The 20,684-nt window shown below is 41.1% G+C and overlaps 1 protein-coding gene across 2 annotated transcripts in view; it reads right to left on the bottom strand.

Moving 5' to 3' along the window:
• Positions 1-19,952, bottom strand: part of acsf3 (acyl-CoA synthetase family member 3) — a 38,807-nt gene extending 18,855 nt beyond the window's left edge. Inside the window, exons 1-7 of one of the 2 annotated variants that reach the window (XM_030415365.1) lie at positions 19,885-19,952; positions 17,437-18,240; positions 14,033-14,188; positions 10,405-10,559; positions 9,516-9,661; positions 3,715-3,812; positions 2,951-3,077 (exon numbers count right to left, since the gene is read on the bottom strand). In XM_030415365.1, the coding sequence (XP_030271225.1) occupies positions 2,951-3,077; positions 3,715-3,812; positions 9,516-9,661; positions 10,405-10,559; positions 14,033-14,188; positions 17,437-18,156 (1,402 nt within the window). In that variant the 5' untranslated portion in view covers positions 18,157-18,240; positions 19,885-19,952. Of the gene's footprint in view, positions 1-2,950; positions 3,078-3,714; positions 3,813-9,515; positions 9,662-10,404; positions 10,560-14,032; positions 14,189-17,436; positions 18,241-19,820 lie in introns of both variants that reach the window. The other variant, XM_030415364.1, reaches the window with a different exon arrangement.
• Between the last annotated feature and the right edge of the window lie 732 nt (positions 19,953-20,684).

The following is a 20,684-nucleotide window of genomic DNA, read 5'->3' as shown; positions in this document are numbered from 1 at the left end:
GCCGTGTGTCTAAAGACCATCAGACAACATTTTTCTCATCCTTCATGTTTCAGCCACACCATCGCAACTCCTTTACAACTAGCTAATTAATACGTTGGTGGGCGCTTGGAAGTAGCTGGTGCTTCACGGCAAAATTCAGGTCAGGAAAGTGTTTTCAACACCTCACTTAGTTAGGTGGATGTATGAGATGTTGTGCATATTTTACTCAAGTCAAATATTTGCAGTTCATTGCAAAAGCCCACAAATGGACATCATAGTCAGATTCCTCAGAAGCAGTCTCAACAAATGTTATTCCCCCTCCCTGACCTGAAGGTCAAAACCTGGAGGATGAAGTGAGATACAGAAATCTCCGTCAGAAGGTGACAAGAGATCAGCCAAGTGTTAGCAAGTCAGAGATGGAGTGTGAGGATGAGACAGTGTCAGAGAGGAAGGTGGGGTGTTAAACAGCGAGCAGGTGTGAGGGTAAAAAGAGTATGAGTGTGAGAGGAGCGGTAGGAAGCTCAGGAGAGGGTTAAGTCCCCCCCAAGACATCCACAAAGAGGGTTCATGTGAGTCACTTGTGGGTGTTTACTGTCTACACAAGCAAGTGCCTTTTCATAAATCCGCTGCATGTGTCCCAAAGTATGTAGAGTTATGAAGTGGGATAAGGTAGAGGTTGCAAGTATTTTGTTTCCAAAACTCTGTTCTTCCTCTGCTTATGACTTGTGAATTTCCTTGGTGAGGGATCAATGAAGTCTTATCTTATCTAAACTTATCATATCTAATCTTTTCTTATCTCACCCTGTCAGCACTGTGGCCACCAGTTTAAGAATGGGAGGCAGAAATGTAACTCAGAGCTGTGACAAACATTTTCTCAACACATGCTGCACCATAGACCCCAAGTTAATCTAATATTAACTGAGAATATAACAATTGGCTAGTGGAACAGTTTGGTATTTTTGGAAATACACGTCTGTACGCTAAAAACTAAGCTAGAGCCGGCAGGCAATTAGCTTAGCTTAGCATACAGATTGAAGGGAGGGGAAAAAAGCTAGCCTGCTTCAGTCGATAGCTAAAAATGTAAACGTAACAGCATCTCCTCTAACTATTTAGCCCACGACACAGCTACATCATGGAGTCTTTGCGGACTGTCTGACAACCTCACAGTGAATTCTTCAAAAGAGTGAAATTTATTATCATTTTGTTACAAAACACAGTTTGTGTGGAAATACAGAATTTTCAGATGAGTGGTTAAGTGTCTCTTACTGAAATGATCTTGTATATTTGTAATTTACTTCTTTAAACAGTACTCCACGGATCTGGCACATTACCCACAATGCAACTCATCCTCAGTTATTTCAGAGGTTCAAGCTATTCTGGTAGCGGTTAATGTAGAGGGCTACAGAGGTTTGCTAAGATCACTTCTTTTCCACTCCACAAATGCAATCTTCAGCCCCAACTGATGCTGACTGATGTGACATCATGCCTCATTACATGAGGCAGTTTATCAGATTTCCTGCAACTTACTCTGGGGTCACAAATAGCTTCATACAACCTTTTTCCACATATGCAGTAGTACTCCCTGAGATCTGTAAACAGAGTTTGCTGGTGGAATTGGTGGAGTTCCCCTTTACAGACCTTTTAGTACCAGATATTTTAGAACTAATGATGTAACCACAAGAGGAGAGCTTTTAAAGTGCTTCAGCTGTCACCTAACATTGTCTACAGAAATCATAAACTGAGCTCCTGCCACTTCACAACTCTATACATGTGTGCCTGTGTGTGTGTGTTTGTGTTTAAGTTGGCATCAGGGAACACAGGCAGGTGGGTGGGCAAGAGTTTGATAGCTGCCTATAGAGTAATCCACAGTGTGTATGTGTGTGTGTGTGTGTGTGTGTGGCTCGAGGGATCGGTCTGTAGGGAGCTGATTGCACAGGCTCTCATTATGTGGCCAGTGGCTGTAATGGAGTGTGACAGCAGCGTGCTGTGCTCTGGATCTCTGTCCTTCCAGCCTGCAAAGCCAATTAAACACACTCTGCCCTGCTCTCCCACTGCTTCGCCCTGCTTCGCTCTCCACCACTCGCTCCTTCCCTGCTTCTTTTCACCCGCCCTTTCCCGCCTCCACCATCACCAGATCCCCGTCCCTACCTTGTCCATCCCCACTCTCTTGGGAGCCTTACATGCCACCCTTTGTAGCGTACTCTCTCTCCCGTCCACCACTACATCTCCAAGCTCAATACTTCCAGCTCTTTTCTCACTCTTTTTGCTTCTGGCTCTTATCTCTTGTAGTCTACATGACAATTAAAAGCTCCTATTGGTTCTGCCCTCCCTTCTGTTTCCCCCAGCCTCCACCACTCTACACACAAACAACGAAACGTCTGTCTACTGGTGGCTTTGGAGTAAAGCAGAGAATCGCAGTGCTGCAGGGAGAGAAAGCCTCTGATGACAGCTTCCCTATGTGCGGCCACACACATGCGCGCGCGCGCACACACACACACACACACACACACACACACACACACACACACTAAAGAGAGAGAGAGAGAGAGAGAGAGTGAGAGAGAGCAATACTTGGTTTCTCAAGACCCAGAGCAGTCACAACCACTTAGGAGGAAAAATGCCCTGCAGCACCAAAACACACATAGTCCATTTATCACTCCCTCATAGTACCCCAAAATGCGCACACACAATTTGTGTGTGAGTGTGTCTGTGTGTGTGTGCTTTCTTGCTGGTCTCCTGGTTTTTAAGTGTTTAAAATCAAGCCCTGAAAGTGAAGTCTGCAGCAGAGCCGAAAAAATCTGTTGACATCTTTCCCCCTCCTGTGAATCCCTCCGACAGTACAACTCATGTAGATGCAATTAGTGGCAGGATTCACTCCCTCCAAGGGAATGTGTGTGAATGCGTGCGTGTACAGTGCTCAAGTGTGAGTTAAGAGAAAAGGGGGTCAGACTAGGAGAGGAGGGTTGGGTACCTGTTTTAAACCAGCCGTCGTCAGTGAATGACTCTCGGGTCTCTTGAGGTTTGTTCCAGTATTCCTTAAAGACAGACGGACCCCGAACTAGGAGCTCCCCTTCCTTGCCCTCCAGACCTGGACGTACCTGCATTATTCAGAGAGTAAGGGACCAAGACAGACAGTTTTGAAGACTTAAGGGCAGTTAAAATTAGCCAGAATAACACTTAAAATGACAATCCAACTGGTGCTGATGGATGTACAGCAGGACAACACATGCTGAACTGAATCTTTCCAGCTTGCATTTGCAGAGTTATGAAAGCAAAAATATTGTATTTCCATGTGTAAGAAATGAGAATAACCTGTATTTTATCTTTATTTCTAGAAAATGTGCAGTCACTATCTGTATTGTGGCTTGTACAGTAGAGTTTAGGGTTTGAAATTCACCAAATTCCTCCTTGAAAATTAACTTCTTGAAAGCTCCAAAAACCCCAAAACAGAATATATTCACAATCACAACCTAAATTTCAATCTTTTTCCTTTTTATTCTCGGCACAAGCTCCTCATCCGACACGCCACTAAATGTAACTCACATTGCAAATGTACAAGCTATGTGAAGGTTACCTTGGTTATGCCAAGTTGAGAAACAGGAGTAAGGGTGTTGAATCATGTGATTTCCATGATTCGCCATTAGACTGTGGACACCTTCAACACCAATTCATAATCTAAAATCTAAAATTGCTGCCCCTAAAAATCGTCTTATAACTTATTAATTCAGTGTTTACCCGAGTCTCTCTGTGATTGCCCTCCACAATCGCGATGTTGGTTTTGTTATTCATGACAATCTGGACTTCCACACTCGGTAGCGGCAACCCCACAGCCCCTGTCAGTAAATCAAGCAGAAACACACACAAAAGCATGAGTACAAGGGAATATAGTAAGCTGAAAGCAAGATGGAATGATTTTTGTTCCACTTTAAAGAGAACACTTGAACACTTGTATCAGCAATGACCAATGGAATGATCGTAATCAACCTTTGGTGCAGGATTTCTACTACTGTGGGAGTGCTCTCTTCCAAGATGTCATTAACCTCTGTCTGCAGGGCATAACTGGTCACAAAATGGTTTGCTGAGCTTGTGAAACACTAAACTGAAAGCTATTCGTCTCAGTTGCCAGTCAGCTTACTTGGACAGTAGTGGGGATTTCTGGGTCAGTGGCCTGACATAGCTGTTTTCTCCAGCGTTGAGTAAATACTGAATGGAGAACTGTGTATTGGACATTTTCTCAAAGACTTGTGAGAACAGATACATTCTGATATAAGTCAGACAGAGTCCTCTTAAAATGACACTGATCTGCAGCATCCACAGCATCTAGTCAACCCAAAGCTCACAATATCACCCCACTCCAACATACACAATGTTAGTCATACTGAAATAACAGTCTCAAATTTTTGCACCTGTTTGACGCCGTTTCTGATGGAAAAAAGAAAGCAGTGACTTAACAGTAGATTTCAATCTTCCAGTCAACTACTGCTGAGTGCTTGACAAGGCTTTTTATTTCAGCACAGTTGCATAAAAATGTTTCATGAGCCAACAAATTATGAAATACAATAAGACCTGTCAAAATGCAGAAATTGTTCTCAACTGTGAGCTGCAGTCAGTTTTGAGTGAAACTCTTTATAAGAAATGTGTTTAAAAACGTGGTTCAAAATGAAAATTCCCACATGCACTGACACCACCTGCAGTCTCCATCTTTTTGTGTGTGCAAGTGTGACATCCTGAGTTAAGTAATTATAGCAAAGAGTGCACAGGGGATGCACAGAGAAGGTCTCAGTGGCTTTTTCTGTGAGTGTGTGTGTGCCTGCCTTAAGGCTATTATGCCATTTCACAGACCACTGCTCTCCCAATAAAGAGCAGGTCAGGTCCTGATTAAAGAGTGATTCTCTCACTTCATATTGATCTAATCCACTCCAGTCCTGATGGGCAATGTCTATCACACACCCTCCATCACTTGCACTTGGTCCAACAGGAAAAACCAACTGACCAAAAAAGTAACTAGACTGTTTGTCGGTGGAGAAGCAGGATGGCAAACAAACTCAAGTCAGAGGTCTGACAAGTTAAATTTAGCAAGATTTTAATGATCACTACGTCCTGAACTGCTGGTGGGGTGTGGAGAAGGTTAATTGGGAGGTAAAGCACGAGGTGGCTCTGCTGTCTTATTTTCATTCGAGGAACTGTTTGGAGGACAGAGTGGATCAGGTTCAGCTACAGCTGAAAGAGACTTATATGCTTCATCTGATGTAATGGTCTCAAAGTTGATTATCTTCAGAAACACCCTCCTTTAATATTTTCCGACTTGGTTCGGAAGGGTTGTGTCTGACTTTTTCTGTTTCTTTGCGAAAACTGACAATTTGACGTTCATACCAGCTTCACTGCAATTGGCAAGAGGCCAGGGTTTGAACTACTTTTTTCATCTATTTTTTCATCTGTTACATGACTTTTCATATGAACAGCGGAGTACAACACTGAATGTCTTCCAGGAGAGACAGCAAGAATATGTGCCATTATCCCCATAATTTAAGAATATTGTGTCTACACATCTTTGTGACAGCTGGCTGTTCACTTCACATTCATGTGTGACTATTTAGAACAACTACAAACGTTTAATTTGAGATACGGTTGAACAACACATGGTACAAACTAGCTCTTCACTAGAATAACGTAACCCTTGTTTTAGATCAAGGCTGTCATGTTTGAACTAATTCATGACAAGTCAAGAAAGCTCAATGTGCTTTACATTATAAAGACAAATCAAACATTGACATAATTTAAATAAGCGATCAAATAACCCAAACAAAAAAGGTCAGTCTCTCAGCCTCGTGTTCTCTTTTCTTCTGACTGGAGTGAGAAGGTGTAGAACAGGTAATCTTCCTCGGGTTCTTCACCATATCAAGGAAAAAATTGCCATCGACAAAATGTCCTCTCCTTCAATGACAAAGTCTCCAAAATCCATTTAAAGTGTAATTCAGGGAATCTCTCTCACCTTTCATTTTTTATTTCTGGTGAAAATTAAAAAAAAAAGAACCTGAAAAGTAGAAGACAAATCGCAGAGATGGAAGGGATAGCAGAGTGAGATAATAATGAGATAGATAAAAACTAGGTTGAACAAATCATACATATTTACATCTTTAAAAAGGACAATATGACCTAGAAAGACACATTGCTGTTAATCAGGAATGCTCCAAAACTGTGTGCTATACAACAAAATCGGGCCAATTAGATGTCCTAAATATATTTAATATTATTTATATGAAATAACATTGCTGTCAATAGGTGTATTATAAGCTGTGGTGTCTTCTTTGGTGGAGTGTTTGTGAAAGAGAAGAAGAGAGAGACTGCACACCTCTACTCAGCTGAGAGTGTTTCCTATAGTAGCTATTGATTCATTTTAACCTACTTAAAGACAAGACAGGAACACACTGACTCAACAGGCACAAGCTCATGCCCACACACACTCACCCCTCCACACACACTTACACACGCACATACATACACATGCACGCAAACACACATCTTTCAAAAAAGTGTCTGTGCTGCAGTGGAAACATCAATAGACCTCTTGAAGCCATTCTTAAAAATCATTGGAGAGGAATCAAACACGGCCTGCTCAGTTTATGCCAAACATTACCTGACAAACAAACAAAACAATACCCCAACAAAACAGCCAGACAGAGGATTACTCAATCCACTTGCAAGCTAATTAGCTCTACCTGTAAAGAGGAAGAGTTGGCTGGGGAACAGGAGGGGAAGGAGAAGGTGGGGAGAGAGAGGAAGGGGGGAGGACAGGAGAAGACAGTAGAGGAAAGCAACCACCGCTTGTCTGACCTCATTTTCAGACCCTGCCTTTGTTTGTGCATGTGTGAGGGAGGTGTAGTTGGGATCATGGGGTTTTATCTGACATCACACCAGAGAAAACTGCCTACTATTGAAACTCCACATGTGAAGCCAAAGGGCTGAATCAAACGGGTGAGGGAGGTGGACAATATGGAAGGGGAAAGTTTGCTTTCTTTGGTCAAAAGTGCAGAGTAATCCAGACTGAATATACCAAGCTGTTTTTACTGCATGTCATCCCATTTGTAAACCTGGGCCAAGAAACATGTTCATTAGAATCCACTAAATATTGAAATACAGTCATCAAAATTGTGTTGAAAAACACTATCTGAGTTGATAATACACTTTCTAGAAGATCTAGCTGTCTAGAGGCTTTTAATCAAATTTGGTCCTGTTGTTAGTGACACATAGCAACATTTCACCAACAAATCAGCAAAACCACACTTGTGATGTCCCATCATCAGCTGCTTTACAATAAGATTCAACTTCACGAAAGAGGGGAAATCAAAAACCCCATTCCTCTGCTCCAGGAAGCAATTTTCATTTAAATTAATCTCCATGAAAACCTCAAGCTCCGTCTAGAATCATACTCCCAGGCCATGAATCCTGGACATTAAATAAAAATATATTGCATGTGATTGAAGTGGAAGAAATCGCTGATTGCAAGTTTGTTGATTGATAATCATCAGCCTCAAAATTCTGAAGAACAATGCCAGTTACATGTAAAGTTTAATTACTACACAGCAACAACTGACAAAAGAGGTAACACCTAAGTTATCTTTCTATAAAAGCACGGAATCTCTGTCTGTCTGTGTGTGTGTGTTTCTGTTAGTCAAATATATCTGCGGATCAGGATCACACTGACCTGAGACTTTCAACATGGCTGCTGCGTGGTACAGTGGTGTGCATCTAAGCATTTGCTTGGACTGCAATGATACCGTGACTAAATTATTTCATAAATGCCTTTCAAATTCCACCGAGCATTGTCCACCGGAGCCACCACAGTCACGTGCGCACCAGAGCCAATCACTGCACACCGTGGCCACGTGCGCACCAGAGCCAATCACTGCAGAGCTCAAGCCCACGACATACCTGAAGAAACAAGCGGATTGATACCTGCAGCGGCGCGAGCTGGACCGGGATTTTGCCGGCGGTTCGGTCCCGTTCTGTTCTGTGCATCTAAACTGACTGTTGTGGATTAATGAGATTAAACGAGTCCGGACCGCGTCCGGACCGAGTCCGGACCGCAGCTAGCTGCTAGCCGCTAGCTACACGACCCACATCACGAGGTGACGGACCGGAAGCATCGGCACGTCCAAAACCGGTCCTAGGGTAAATAATGTCCGCCACACTTTTTCGCGAACATTGCCGTCACGTTTGCTTTGTGTCTGGTGCAGGAAGAAACGGTAAAAACTGGCTTTTGTCAACCAAGTTTGGTTGTTGAGGAACAGGAAGTTGTGGGAGGGACCTAGGTGGATGATTGACAGGCCGAATGACGGTCGGTGTATAGACAGCGATTTTGAGAGTTGAGAGATTTGTGACATTTAGCGTGTTTGGAGTGTGTAGTTAGTGTGTTATGTAGTGTTTGGTGTAGTGTGTTTAGTGTGTAGTGGAGTCGGTTTTTTGTTTAATGAGTCAGAACAATGAGAAGATGCTGAATGTGGAGCAGGCAGTGCAGCTCTTCATTCAGCTGGAAGGAGCACAGGCAGACCTGAGCATTGCCTGCATTTAAATGTAAATAGTTACATATAACTTCATAAATGTTTAAAATGTATGCACAAATTTTGCAAACAACAATTTATATTTGCATTACAAGTAAAAATGGTAAAAACTTTTTCTACTCGGATTTTATGGTTTTTTTTTTGTGATTTTAGGTCCATTGTGTTAATACAGTATGTCAAAATAAAAAAATAACTGTACAGTCACACATGTGAGGTTGTGCTGAAAATAATGACACCAAGTAAATAATTTTTAAGGTGAAATATAATGGCAAAATCAAAAATAGTCAAAAACAGCCAATTATACCCTGGAATATCGGATTTCACAACAAACCTAAATATCCCTGACGTCTCACCTTCAAACACAGCCTCATTTGGCCATCCATGAAAAAGCTTCTTAACCTCCCACTTTTTTATAGGAATACATTTTTCTTACGGGCACGGCACTAGTTTCTTTAACGGAAAGCCTCTGATAACAAATCTCAGCCGAAAATTTAGATGTGAACAACATCCACATTCTACAGTGCTTTACTGCTGTGCCCTTGCTGGCCATTAGATAGAATGCAGGTTTAAGGCACTTCCACATTGGCTATGTCCATATTTTATACAGTCAATGCTTTTGTAATTAAAGGGTTTTTAAGTTTGAGTAGCTGCTGATTATCAGATGTCGAACCTGTCTTTAAAATGTTTTTCTGTTCTAGCTTGGTTTCCTGCGGTTGATCAAGCAGTTGGCTTGTAACCTCACCGCCGTTCACTTGGCAGAGGATCAAGACCTTGACTTTCAGCTGTTTTACTGCTGTAAGTGTTTAAGAAGTATACAAAGTATAAGAATAAACTTCTCTGAAACAGTCACTTTATCCAACTTGAATTTGTTTCCTCCTATATATATATATGTGTGTATGTCCATATTGAGTAAAAGTCTGAGTGTGTGTGTGTGGGTGGTTGTGTAAGTGTATCCAGTCAGTCAAACTTGAGTACCTGGGATGCGTGGGCCGTGGAGAGGGTTGGACAGTGCCATGCCGATCTCGGTCATGCCATAACGTTCCAGCAGTGTGTGTCCTGTAATCTCCTCCCAGCGCTGCAGCGTGGGAAGAGGGAGAGCAGCCGAGCCCGAAACCATCAGCCTGGAGGGAGAGGGACGGATGTGAGGGAAACACTCTACTATGCCATAGAAACTTTGAGAAACATGTCAATTTCAAGTCTATCATCTCTGAGGTTCAGAGTTCTTACTATTTGTGTTGTTAGACAGTCACATGTAATTAGAGCTGCAACTATAGCAGATTAATAAATGAATAAACTTTGCCAATAATGATAGTAAATGTAAACTGTTTGGGTTTTGGACTGTTGGGTCAATTTTACAATGCAAATGTTTCGTTAACGATTACAAAACTGTAATATAGTGCTCATACGTGGATCTGTTAAAAAAGAGCAAAACTATACCAAAAATATCAGAGAGTAGTAATGTGTAAGATGTTGGGCCAACAAAGGCCTGTGGACCAGCTTTATTGCTCCTTCTTCCCTCTGCACTTCTGCCAGGGTGATGATTACCATTGTTTCAAAAGATAATCCCTTATTCTGTGTTTTGATTATAGTGATGAGAGCTCTGTCCAACAAGTTGCTCCGATCTCCCATCAGTGTTCAGTTAGTTTAATAATACTCATTTCACCATCAATTGGCAGTCTTTTTGGAATCAACTTTGTTATGTTTTTATTGTATTTATTACACATTTTCCTGTAATATGGGCACATGCACGCACGCACGCACGCACACACACACACACGCACACACACACACACAAAGAAACATGTTATCTGCAAATACATCTACCCCTGAGAAAGATGTCCGTCATTGATCGCACAGTGAGTACCTGATCCTCTCTTTGCACACTGCTTTGACAAAGTCCTTGACATGAGGTTGTGTGAAGTGCTGATCATAGTACTGGATCAGCTTAGAGTAGATAGTTGGCACGGCCATGAACACGTTAACCACAGGAGCCTTGGAGTTCAACAGCATCTGCCACACCTGGGACACAGAGAGAGAGAGAGAGAGACAGAGAGAGAGAGAGACAGAGAGAGAGAGATACACTTAAAAAGAGAGATAAACAACATATAACTGAAGAGGAAGGAAGGGAGGGAAAGAGAGAGAGATAAGGAAAAGGGGCCATGCAAACTAAATTATTACATCCAGATTCATTCCATTAGTGCATGTGCAAGTGACATTTTTTTCTTTTCTCTGATGTAAATGGCAGAGTAAGGTCCAGACAGCAGACTCATATAAAACCCTGTCAACACCATGCCAAAAAAAGACAAGAAAGAAAAGTCGAAATTTGTAAAGGTCAGGGGGAAGAAAACAGCAGACCGCTGTAGGGCAGAGCCGGCATGCTGGGCAGTTAAAAGGCCTTCCGCATGGCTACTTTTGACAAATGTGCTTTTTGACTGTTGCAGAAGGAGCCGCTCATGTCCACCGCTGCATCAAGCGTAGCGCTTTAAATACACACACATACAAAGGACGTTAACGGACATAAACATACATCGTGAACTAAATGCACGCATAAAAATACTATTCAAATATCACATAAACTCACTTGTTCAAGGACAAAGCCATTTTACACACCCCACCCTACATACTCCACCTCATCCCTCACACACACACACACACAGACAGTCTGGGTACACTCGCAGTAGACGATGGGAGGATGGGACGACAGCATGAATTAAGTGAAGGTGAACGACAGCTTCTCTAAGTCCCATCTCCCCCCCTGGGAGACAACAGCTCCTCCCCAGCTGTCTCCCCTCCCGCTCCCCTCTCAGTCTACTTATCCTCACTTCTTCTTCATCCCACATTCTACCTTCATTCCCCAAGTGCTTCTTTTTCATTCTCCACTTTCATCTCTGACCCGACATCTTCCCTTCATCTTTCTTTCTACCCCCCCTCCCCTCGCTCCCTATCTCACATTCACTTACCTTCCTCTCTCCGTTTCGTAATTTCCTGCTTCGCTGCCTCTGCAGTCTCTCTCTCTTTCTCTCACACACACACCTAGACACATAATCACACACAGAGAGATGCAGTCTTTACCATCATCCCTCTCACCTGCACTACCAACACATCCTTCTTAATGTGCCAACAATTTCTAAACTCTTCCTTCCACTTCTCCTTTGAGTCACCTCATCTTAGTCTCACTTAATCTATTATCTACCAGCTGCTCCTCTGACCTCCTCTGCCTCAGATAAACAAACCGAAATATATAGATGAATAAAGCTAAGATGATTAAGACTAGTCAACGGTCATATTGGTACCCAATCCCTGTTTCTCACAATATCATTACAAGCTGAATAATTGTTGGCGTTCACAGTTCACCTGTGCACATACAGAATCAAACTTTGAGAGGAGGATTATTAACTGAGTGTGCCCCGACCATTCTGGGTGGTGTCTATCAAGTGCAGTCGAGCGCTTCCACCAAGTCCAGTCTGGTGGGGAGAGGAAGGCAATTTATGTCCGTCAAAGAGCTGGCCTCCACCTAGGGGACAGGATGTGGTGAGAACCCAGAACCATGGCCTGCATCCTAAACAACTCAATGAGCTGCTCAGCCTTGCACTCAACACGGGCCTCCGACACAACTGCCAATTCTTCCTGAGGAGGAATGGATGTTGAATGTCAATATGTTTGTAGCACTTATGTATCTCAGGTATCAAAAGTTGCCATTGATGCTTACATCTACGTCCAGTGTACTTATTCTTTCATCGATTTCCTTTAATCAGCTAATTTCAGGCTGTGTTTTATCAAGAAAACGTTTTTGTGCAGTGGATATATTTGACTTATTTTCTGGTACTGAAACTCAATGTACTATCAAATTAAGAGTCTACAGCCATGCCACCGCCCCTGTTACGCTGTAGTTTGGCTGAGCAGTAATTTCAGCTAAATGTGAACGTTGCATCATAATAAGCTCCCAATGCAATCAATGCAAACATATTCATATTGAGCAAGTACAGTACAATATATACCATGCTAAACATTGTCATTTGAATCTTGAATTAATGATGGATAAAGGAAACAACAGGGGTGATTAAAAATAACTGAGGAGAAAGATGAGAGTCTGCACCAAATTTTCATGACAATTTCCTAAATAACTGAATAACAACAGATATTTCACTGAAAAACTGCCTCACGGTGATGATAAACAAAAATTCAGGGGATCACCAAAGTCAATGGGATTCATCCTTTGCACTCAACACTCTCAAACAGTTTGAACATTCCTTTATCCACGAAAGCCAACCTAAACCACTGGTGTGTGAAATATTACTCTAGAGATATCGGCTCTGACTTTGACTTAAAGCACAGGCAGATTTTGAGTATATTTCAATAAAAAGCTCAACAAAATCTATAATACAGTATCACATGTGAGTGTGAATGAATTTCCTCTTCTTAATTGAATTTTTGCTGCTATGATGAAGTAGTCCACAGGGATGCAGACAAAATCCAGCCCAATGTTGTATGAACCCCAGGAATAGTATCTGCCTTTGTCAGTCCACAACAGCACACTTGAAATAGACTTATCTGCGATTTACTGGATCACAATTCCCGCACTGAAAATTTGTCACTATCTCCAGGCGTTATCAGAAAAAATCAATGGCGGCCTCTGCTGCCTAGGCTACCCTTCAGAGATCTTAGGAGACAGAAGAGACAGACTATCGATCACTTCATCAATGTACTGTAACTTCAGGAGGAGGAGGAGAATAAAGGTTTTTTTTTTAAGGCTGAGAGGAGGGGTTTTGTGGGTTGGTGCACAAGGTCAGGGATAACAGCTGAATACTGATAGCTGTAACAGTGTAGCAATACTCATATTGACAGATACATATGTCCTTTAAAGACCTTTCCTTTCCATCTACCTTCCCTGCCACTGGGCTTTGCAGGTCCCGACATACAAAAAAAAACAAACACACACATACATTGGAAAACATGTGCATTTACACCCATATATGTGCCAAAGCCACATCTACACACACACACACACACACACGCACACTCTGAGCCCCCCATCTTCCTCTCCCTTCTGTGGGCCAAACAAGCACTATCATCCTTCAATGTCAGCTCATCGATTGATCCGCTGCTTAAGCCCCTGCCGTGAGTCGGCATTGGTCAGATACAAAGCCACACAGGGCAATTCATCACTGAGCCCCAAACACTTAGTTTGACAGTCAGAGAGGGGAGAGGAGGAGAGACTGATAGAAGGAAGAGGGGGGAGAGGAGATGAAGCGAGGAGAAGGGAGGGAGGAGAAAAGTGGAAGTGGAAGGGGAAAGAGAAAGAGGGAATGATGTGGAAAGAGCTGAAGGTCTTTTTCCACCCAGCAGCACTGTGCCCGTATTCCTCATTGTCAATGATAGCTTGGGTCTTGCAGTCACTTCCTGAGCCATACAGCTGTACAACTTTGTTAATGAATGGTATATTGTACCAAAAGAAAAAGAAAGACAAGAAAAAGGAGGAGGGCAGTCGAGACCTTCTGAGGCAGGAATTCGGGCAGCATGACGCAGGTGGCGCCCACCCACAGTGGGCACAGAAGCTTGTTAACGATGCCGTGCACGTGGTGGAGCGGCAAGGTGTGGAGGATGATGTCATCTTTGGACCACGCCCACTCTGAAACCAGACACTGGACCTGATAAATGAGACATGGGAGGAAAGAGATTGTGTCTTCACAATGAATTATCTTAATCAGCTTCCACTGTTGCAGACATTTCGTTTACGTATTTAAAATTTTTACCTCCCAACCTGCTGCGTTCACACCTCACTTAGTAATTCATACAAAGATGACTCCTACCCAGAGACCCCTCTGAACAATGTTTATTGCTGCTGTTGGAGAGCATAATAATAACTCAAATGTATCATAATCCAGCTGGTCCATTGAGGCTCCTCTAGGTGGAGAAATCCGTTTACTCTCTTCAACAGCTAATTTCTCCCAGTGTTTATACTGCATGTTTTGAAAAAAATGTATGTCTGCTATCATTATAGCTGCTATCAATATTTAATATGGTGGCACATCATCATATGAATTTAGCGGTTAGCAATAAAAGCAAAAATCACCAGCAAACTATAAAATAGGTTTAGAAAATGACATCACTTTACTTTAATGCAGCCTTTAGAACCATGGAAAGAGAACACTGTCCTGTGTGTTGTCATACAAGTCCTAAATAGTAAATTGTGGATTGCTGGAAAATTTCTCAGAGAATTAAGCCACCAGATATGTCAGTCATGAAGAATATTAGCTTAGAATTCCTTATACTCAAGTCAAATAAGGTCAATTTTATCTATATTCCTTAAAAAAAATCACAAAATTGTCATTTACAAAATGTAACACTCTCTGTCCTCCACTCTGGATTCAAAATGATAAACTGCTCAAATTCACCATTAAGGTTCATTTAGTTGCCAAAATTAGATTAGGTGATTATGGAGGGAATGGAAATTGAACTTCATCCTTGTGCTCCTGACAACCACTAATGATTGCTCAGCAATTCATTTTAGAATTGTGTCCGTCCGCCTGCGAGTGTCCAGTTATAGAGGTACATCTGAAATAGTCTATAATGTGTTACAACAGGTTTAATTTCAACACTAGCTTTGTAAAGCCGATGTTGTTGTTCTCACTTTTATTAATGCAATTATACGGTGATTTGTTCCTGACAGTGTTATTGAACTGCATTACAGTAAACTGTACAAGTGTTCTGGTTATTGTGTCCTGTTTCCTGTTTGTTTGTGTAAGCAGATAATACAGTATAATCTTGTTTATTGAGAGTGAAACTTCCACCACATGCTATACATACATGGACATTAACTGAGCAGTTCATGGCTAGAAATTGCTGACACACTTGCATAAAAGACGCATGCATGCAGATATCCAGCCTCGTGTTAATGTTTGATTCTACTTGAAATAAAAACTCCAACAACAAGGCAATGTGGGTCACTGAGGAGTGGTCTTTGTTACAGATGTTACTGCAGATTCTGATCACTTAGACTGCATTCAGTACACCTCTGACACTCTTCATGGTGCGTGTCTGTAACTAACAACATGCACAAAACACAGCCCAGGCACAGGCTCAATCGTTATATTAAGAATTCAGTATTCCATTCACTATGAAGAACTGCATCATTGCCGACTGCGTAGGCATTATACAGGTGTTTAAAAGCTGAATGACACAGAAAATGACACACACAAAAACCCCACATTGTAATGACATCAGAAATGGTAGAAGTGGATTGGATGATAGGGATCAGACGGTAATTGTCGAAACTGGTCCAAATTTGTCTCAAGTCTTCCTTCACATTAACCTGGCGGAGGAGCTTTGCAGGAATTCTTACAACCTGATGTTGGTGCCTTCCAGTTAAAACAGACAGACTCACTTAATCACTCACTCAGCCACCTCCTTGAGCCTACCAGAGACAAATGAAGCTCTGTCGTCTTTCAGAGTGATTTAATTTTCCACACTATTGGACATGTAGGTCAGCTGTACTTAAAAATATACAGGCAAATCTTCGAGAGATCTTTAATGGCATAAATTAGTGATTATTCAAGAAGCTCGAGTGGAACAAAAGAGGAATGATGCTAATCAGGGAGTCAAATGGCTGAGGGGGTGTCTGAATACTCAAAAACATGCAGACATTTTATCCGTCTGTATTTGTTAGATTTTAGGAGCTCTGGCCACGTCTCTAGAAAATTAACTCTCGCCGAGTTCAAAGCCATTATCAGACAAAGAGACTTGTGATTTATGTCAATACAAATTTTACTGACGTGAAAATTTAAACTGGCTGTCAATTATATAGGAAATACATCGGAAGGTGTTTAAATATTATACTGGGGGTATCACACCTGTTAGCACATGGATAAATATTAATACTTAACTCTGTATTTCATGGGGCAAATTGTATAAAACAACAGAGTTGCACTGGTTTCCATGAATTTTAATAAGGTATGTACTTATAATAAGGGGCCACAAAGCAAAGATGAAAATGTTTCACGTAAATTCTGTTATTTGCTGTCACATTTAAAAAGCAAACAAATCTCTTCTCTTCTATTTGGAGAACATCTGGGCAGGACACACAGACTAGGGAGGTTTAAGGAAATTAAATTAAAGATGGGAGTGTAGATTTTAAAAATGTCAATGCAAATATATCGAATACTTATACAGTATCTGATAATGATATACTGACATTCATCTTTTTATATAAACATATCACAAACACAAATATGCTTTATATGGATCCCTTAGATTTGTTTTTATTTCTTTTTAAATGTGACCAAGATACATACTGTCTCCAAATTACCTCAGACGTAGTTTGGCATTTATCTAATGGGTTTCTTGTTCTTGTCAATATAGAAATATCTGCAGTAAGATTATATTTCTATGAGTAAATACATCAATATCATGATCTCGGATCATCGGCTGTTTAAAAATTAAGTTAAAAAAGACTGTTTTTTTCTGTATATGCTGTCTTATATGTAGAGATATCAAAACTTGTTCATGTGGAAACATAATGCGGATAAAGATACCCAGGATTTCCAGTGAAGTTTATTGTTTCTGTGCATTTAACTGTACAACAAAAAATACTACCATTATTAACAGTGTCTGATAACAACATTTGAGGGATAATTGCAATAAAATAATGTGTCAATGTAAATCATTTTTTGTAAATATATCAGTACTCGAATGTTTATACTCCTGAGTACCAGTATTGGCATCAGCTTTAAAAATCCAGTAGTGGTCAGGCTCTAATGAGCACCAGCTTAACCATCCTTGGTTGTCAAAAATGTAAATCAACCTATTTTGCTACTTATAAACATCTACCGTTATCAAAACAGAAGCATGTATTTTGTTGTGTCTCCAATTACATTATAGTTTAAAAGACAACATTTACCATGGCTTGGATGCTGCTGTGTGAATGTAGAACACCCTTGGGTCTCCCTGTGGTACCACTGGTGTAGATAATCATCGCTGGTCGATCAGCCCAGTCAGCGATCGCTGTCTCCTTCTCTTGGGAGTCTGTCCCATCTAAAGTACTTAGGTCAGAAGTAGGGGGCAGTGTCAGGCATGGCAGCCCCAGCCTCTGTGCCAGTGGTTCAAGAGTTTCACCATAGGGATGCCCTGCCACCAACAGTGAACTCTGGGAGTCAGAGATGATGTACTCCAGCTCAGATTTGGGGTGTTTTCTGTAGAGTGGTACAGCCGTCCCACCACTCATCCAAGTCGCCCACTGTGCCACTGTGTAGGAAGCATCATTAGCACACAGGAAGGAGATTCGTTTGCCTTCCAGACCCCCAAAATCTGATTTGAGAGCAGTGCTAATTCTACTTGCCAGACGTAAACTGCTGCAATACAGCTGCTGGTAACTGTGGCTGCCACTGCTGTCTACGATAGCCAGCTTGTCACCAAATGCTGGAGCTCTGGCAAACACCGGCTTCTGGTTTAACCTCCATGAAGGTGCTTTAGTCCATCCATGGGCCCCTCTTTGAACCACAGTTCCCAGCAGCCATCGCCTTTGCTTTGGAGGGGAATGAGTCCTCTGAAGAGCGACTTTCCAGTGAGGCAAAGCACACTTCAGAGAGTGGCAGGTGGCAGCAAGAAGTCTTGACAGCATGTCTGAAACTGTTCAGATCCTGCAGAGTTTGAACCTCAAGATGGCTCCATCTTCAGTCACCTGCATATGCTCATAACTGACTATCTGTGAGTTGACAGTTGACAGGGAAAAAAGGCACGTTAGCACACAGCGTTTGACATCTTCTTCTCTTATCTATTCATCCTCCTGACTTCCTTATCTAACATTCAATATTAGTTGACAATCACTTTCCTTATGCTTTCATTCATTTAGAATAGCACTATATAACACAAACTCACTATATGCAGCTTAAATGTATCTGAATTAATGTTTATCTGATTAAATGTCAATTAGTTGATGAGAGAAAAATCAAAGGGGTGCTCCATCAATATAGTATTGCAGTTGCTTTACAAGAGAGAGATTGTCCAAATTAGTTACAGCATACAGTGTTGTATAAAGTATCCAGAAGTCATACTTCAGTAAAGTAATAGATATTGACTTGAGATAGACTTGAGTAAAAGTCTAAATACTTTGTGATTTTGTGGACAGTAGGGCAGTTGGTACAGCATGCGTCCTGTATACAGAGGCTATTTCCAGGGGTCGAGTCTGGCCAGCGGTCCTTTACTGCATGCCATCAACCCTTCTCTCTAATCACTTTTTCTGTCATCTCTCAAGCTGTCCTATCGATAAAGCCATGAAATGCCAAAAAAAGTATGACATCATATCTACTTAAGTATAAAAGCATCAAATGTAAGTAAAAGTAAATCATAAGTGTATTTACATGTAAGCATATTGTGTACTATGGCCAATTTGTGGATCCTATATCTTATTATAGTATATTTTTTTAGCTTTATTGACAGAACAGCTCGGAGAAATTACAGGAATCAGGTTACCCTACCCAATCTACTCACTGAGCTAAATGGCACCCTGGATCCTATGTAAGCCATTTTTGATTATTGGAATCAGTGTTTTTTGTTTTTTTTTTATCTGATTGCTGATACAATTTGTTCATTAAACATGTACTCATTTGGCTCCGATGCAGCATGTAAACTGAAAAGTAACTAGTAATTTAAGTTATTAAATTAATAAAGTGATTAAAAAGTACAACATTTGCCTCCAACATGTAGTGGAGTGGAAGTGAACAGTAGCAGAAAATTAAAAATACTAATTCAATACATCACTGGTTACCTAATCTGTCAATCCTGCCAAACACTGAATGCTACATTTTCCATCACTTTATCCCGCATCTCTAATTTGTATGCAGCTGTTATCGAAGGCAGGGTAGCACTGTCTACAATATTTAAGCTGCAGCTGATGTGTAAAATCGGTGGAGTATCCCTTTAATTATGAACCGTATCGTGTTATTGGACTGTAGGTCGGACAACTTGGTAAAAACACTCGTTCATTTCATAGAGGAGAGAGTCTGAAGCTGAATTATGTTTAAAACTATTTTCAGTAACGTAACGTTATGTGGAAATGATCGGTTCTTTCTGAGCCGGGTTCAGTACCGGTAACATTAACTGTATAGGTGGCTAATAGTGACCATTGTATACCATTATGTCTGTGATAGTGACGATCACTGACATTATTTCGGTAAGTTAGCTAACTGACAGTTAAAGACGAGCCTGAGTTGACGGACTTCAGCCGAAATAATGGCTAAAATAACAGACGCTAAACGTCCAGTTTCTACGTCGAATAATACATACCTTATATAAATTAAGACCTGTGTTTCAGTGTACACGTATCTCTTTTAATCCACGTTCACCTTACCTAAAACAGAAGCCGGTACGTCTTGTAGTGAAGGACAGCGCAGCGGCATTAATCTTCCTACATGAAACACGTCGCCGGAATGGTTCCGACCTCGTAAGTGCACATACCAAACCAGAAGGCTACAGTTTTTACTTGTCAAAGAGCAATTTGTGACTTTAATGAAGCTGTATACTTTCTTTAACACATTTCACATTAAATGATTTAAATGCACATGCTATGAGATAATGACTTAATCTCTGTGGATGATTATTTAATTGTAGTGCTAGCACTGTGCTGTTAATCTGAATTAAATTAGATTTTAAGATCAATTTCAGCCCTTTAGTTCTGTTTTGATATTTTTAAGGTCAATGCAATGATGCAGTGGGTCCACAAACTAGAGATGTAGACCTGAGTCATTGTGCCTTAAACTTAAGTCGTCTCAAGTCACTGTTTGACTTGACTTGGATGACTTGTCTTGATGTCACATTTTCTAAATTTTATTTTTTTGTCTGTATTTGTCAGAAATGAATACGATTTGATTACATCTATTTAACTGTTATAATACAAATACAATTTAATGTCAACTTTTTGAACAGGGTAAATACACATATCATTATCAGACTGGTACTTTTCTCTTTTTAATCACTGAAAGCTGCAGGTAGGGGAGGGGAAGATCTTTGGGAGGGGAAGTGACATGACTTGAGACTTGACTTGCACGAGAAAAATTGACTTAGGGCTTACTTTAGACTTGGATCAATGACTTGAGTCACATGTCTCTCACAGACAGACAGTTTCAGATAATTGTATCATTGATCATAGCA

This window comes from Sparus aurata, chromosome 4 (genome assembly GCF_900880675.1).
Source record: "Sparus aurata chromosome 4, fSpaAur1.1, whole genome shotgun sequence".
In the NCBI taxonomy this organism is placed as follows: domain Eukaryota; kingdom Metazoa; phylum Chordata; class Actinopteri; order Spariformes; family Sparidae; genus Sparus; species Sparus aurata.
Note: the sequence above shows the minus strand (reverse complement) of the source record. Positions and strands in the feature narration are given on the sequence as shown.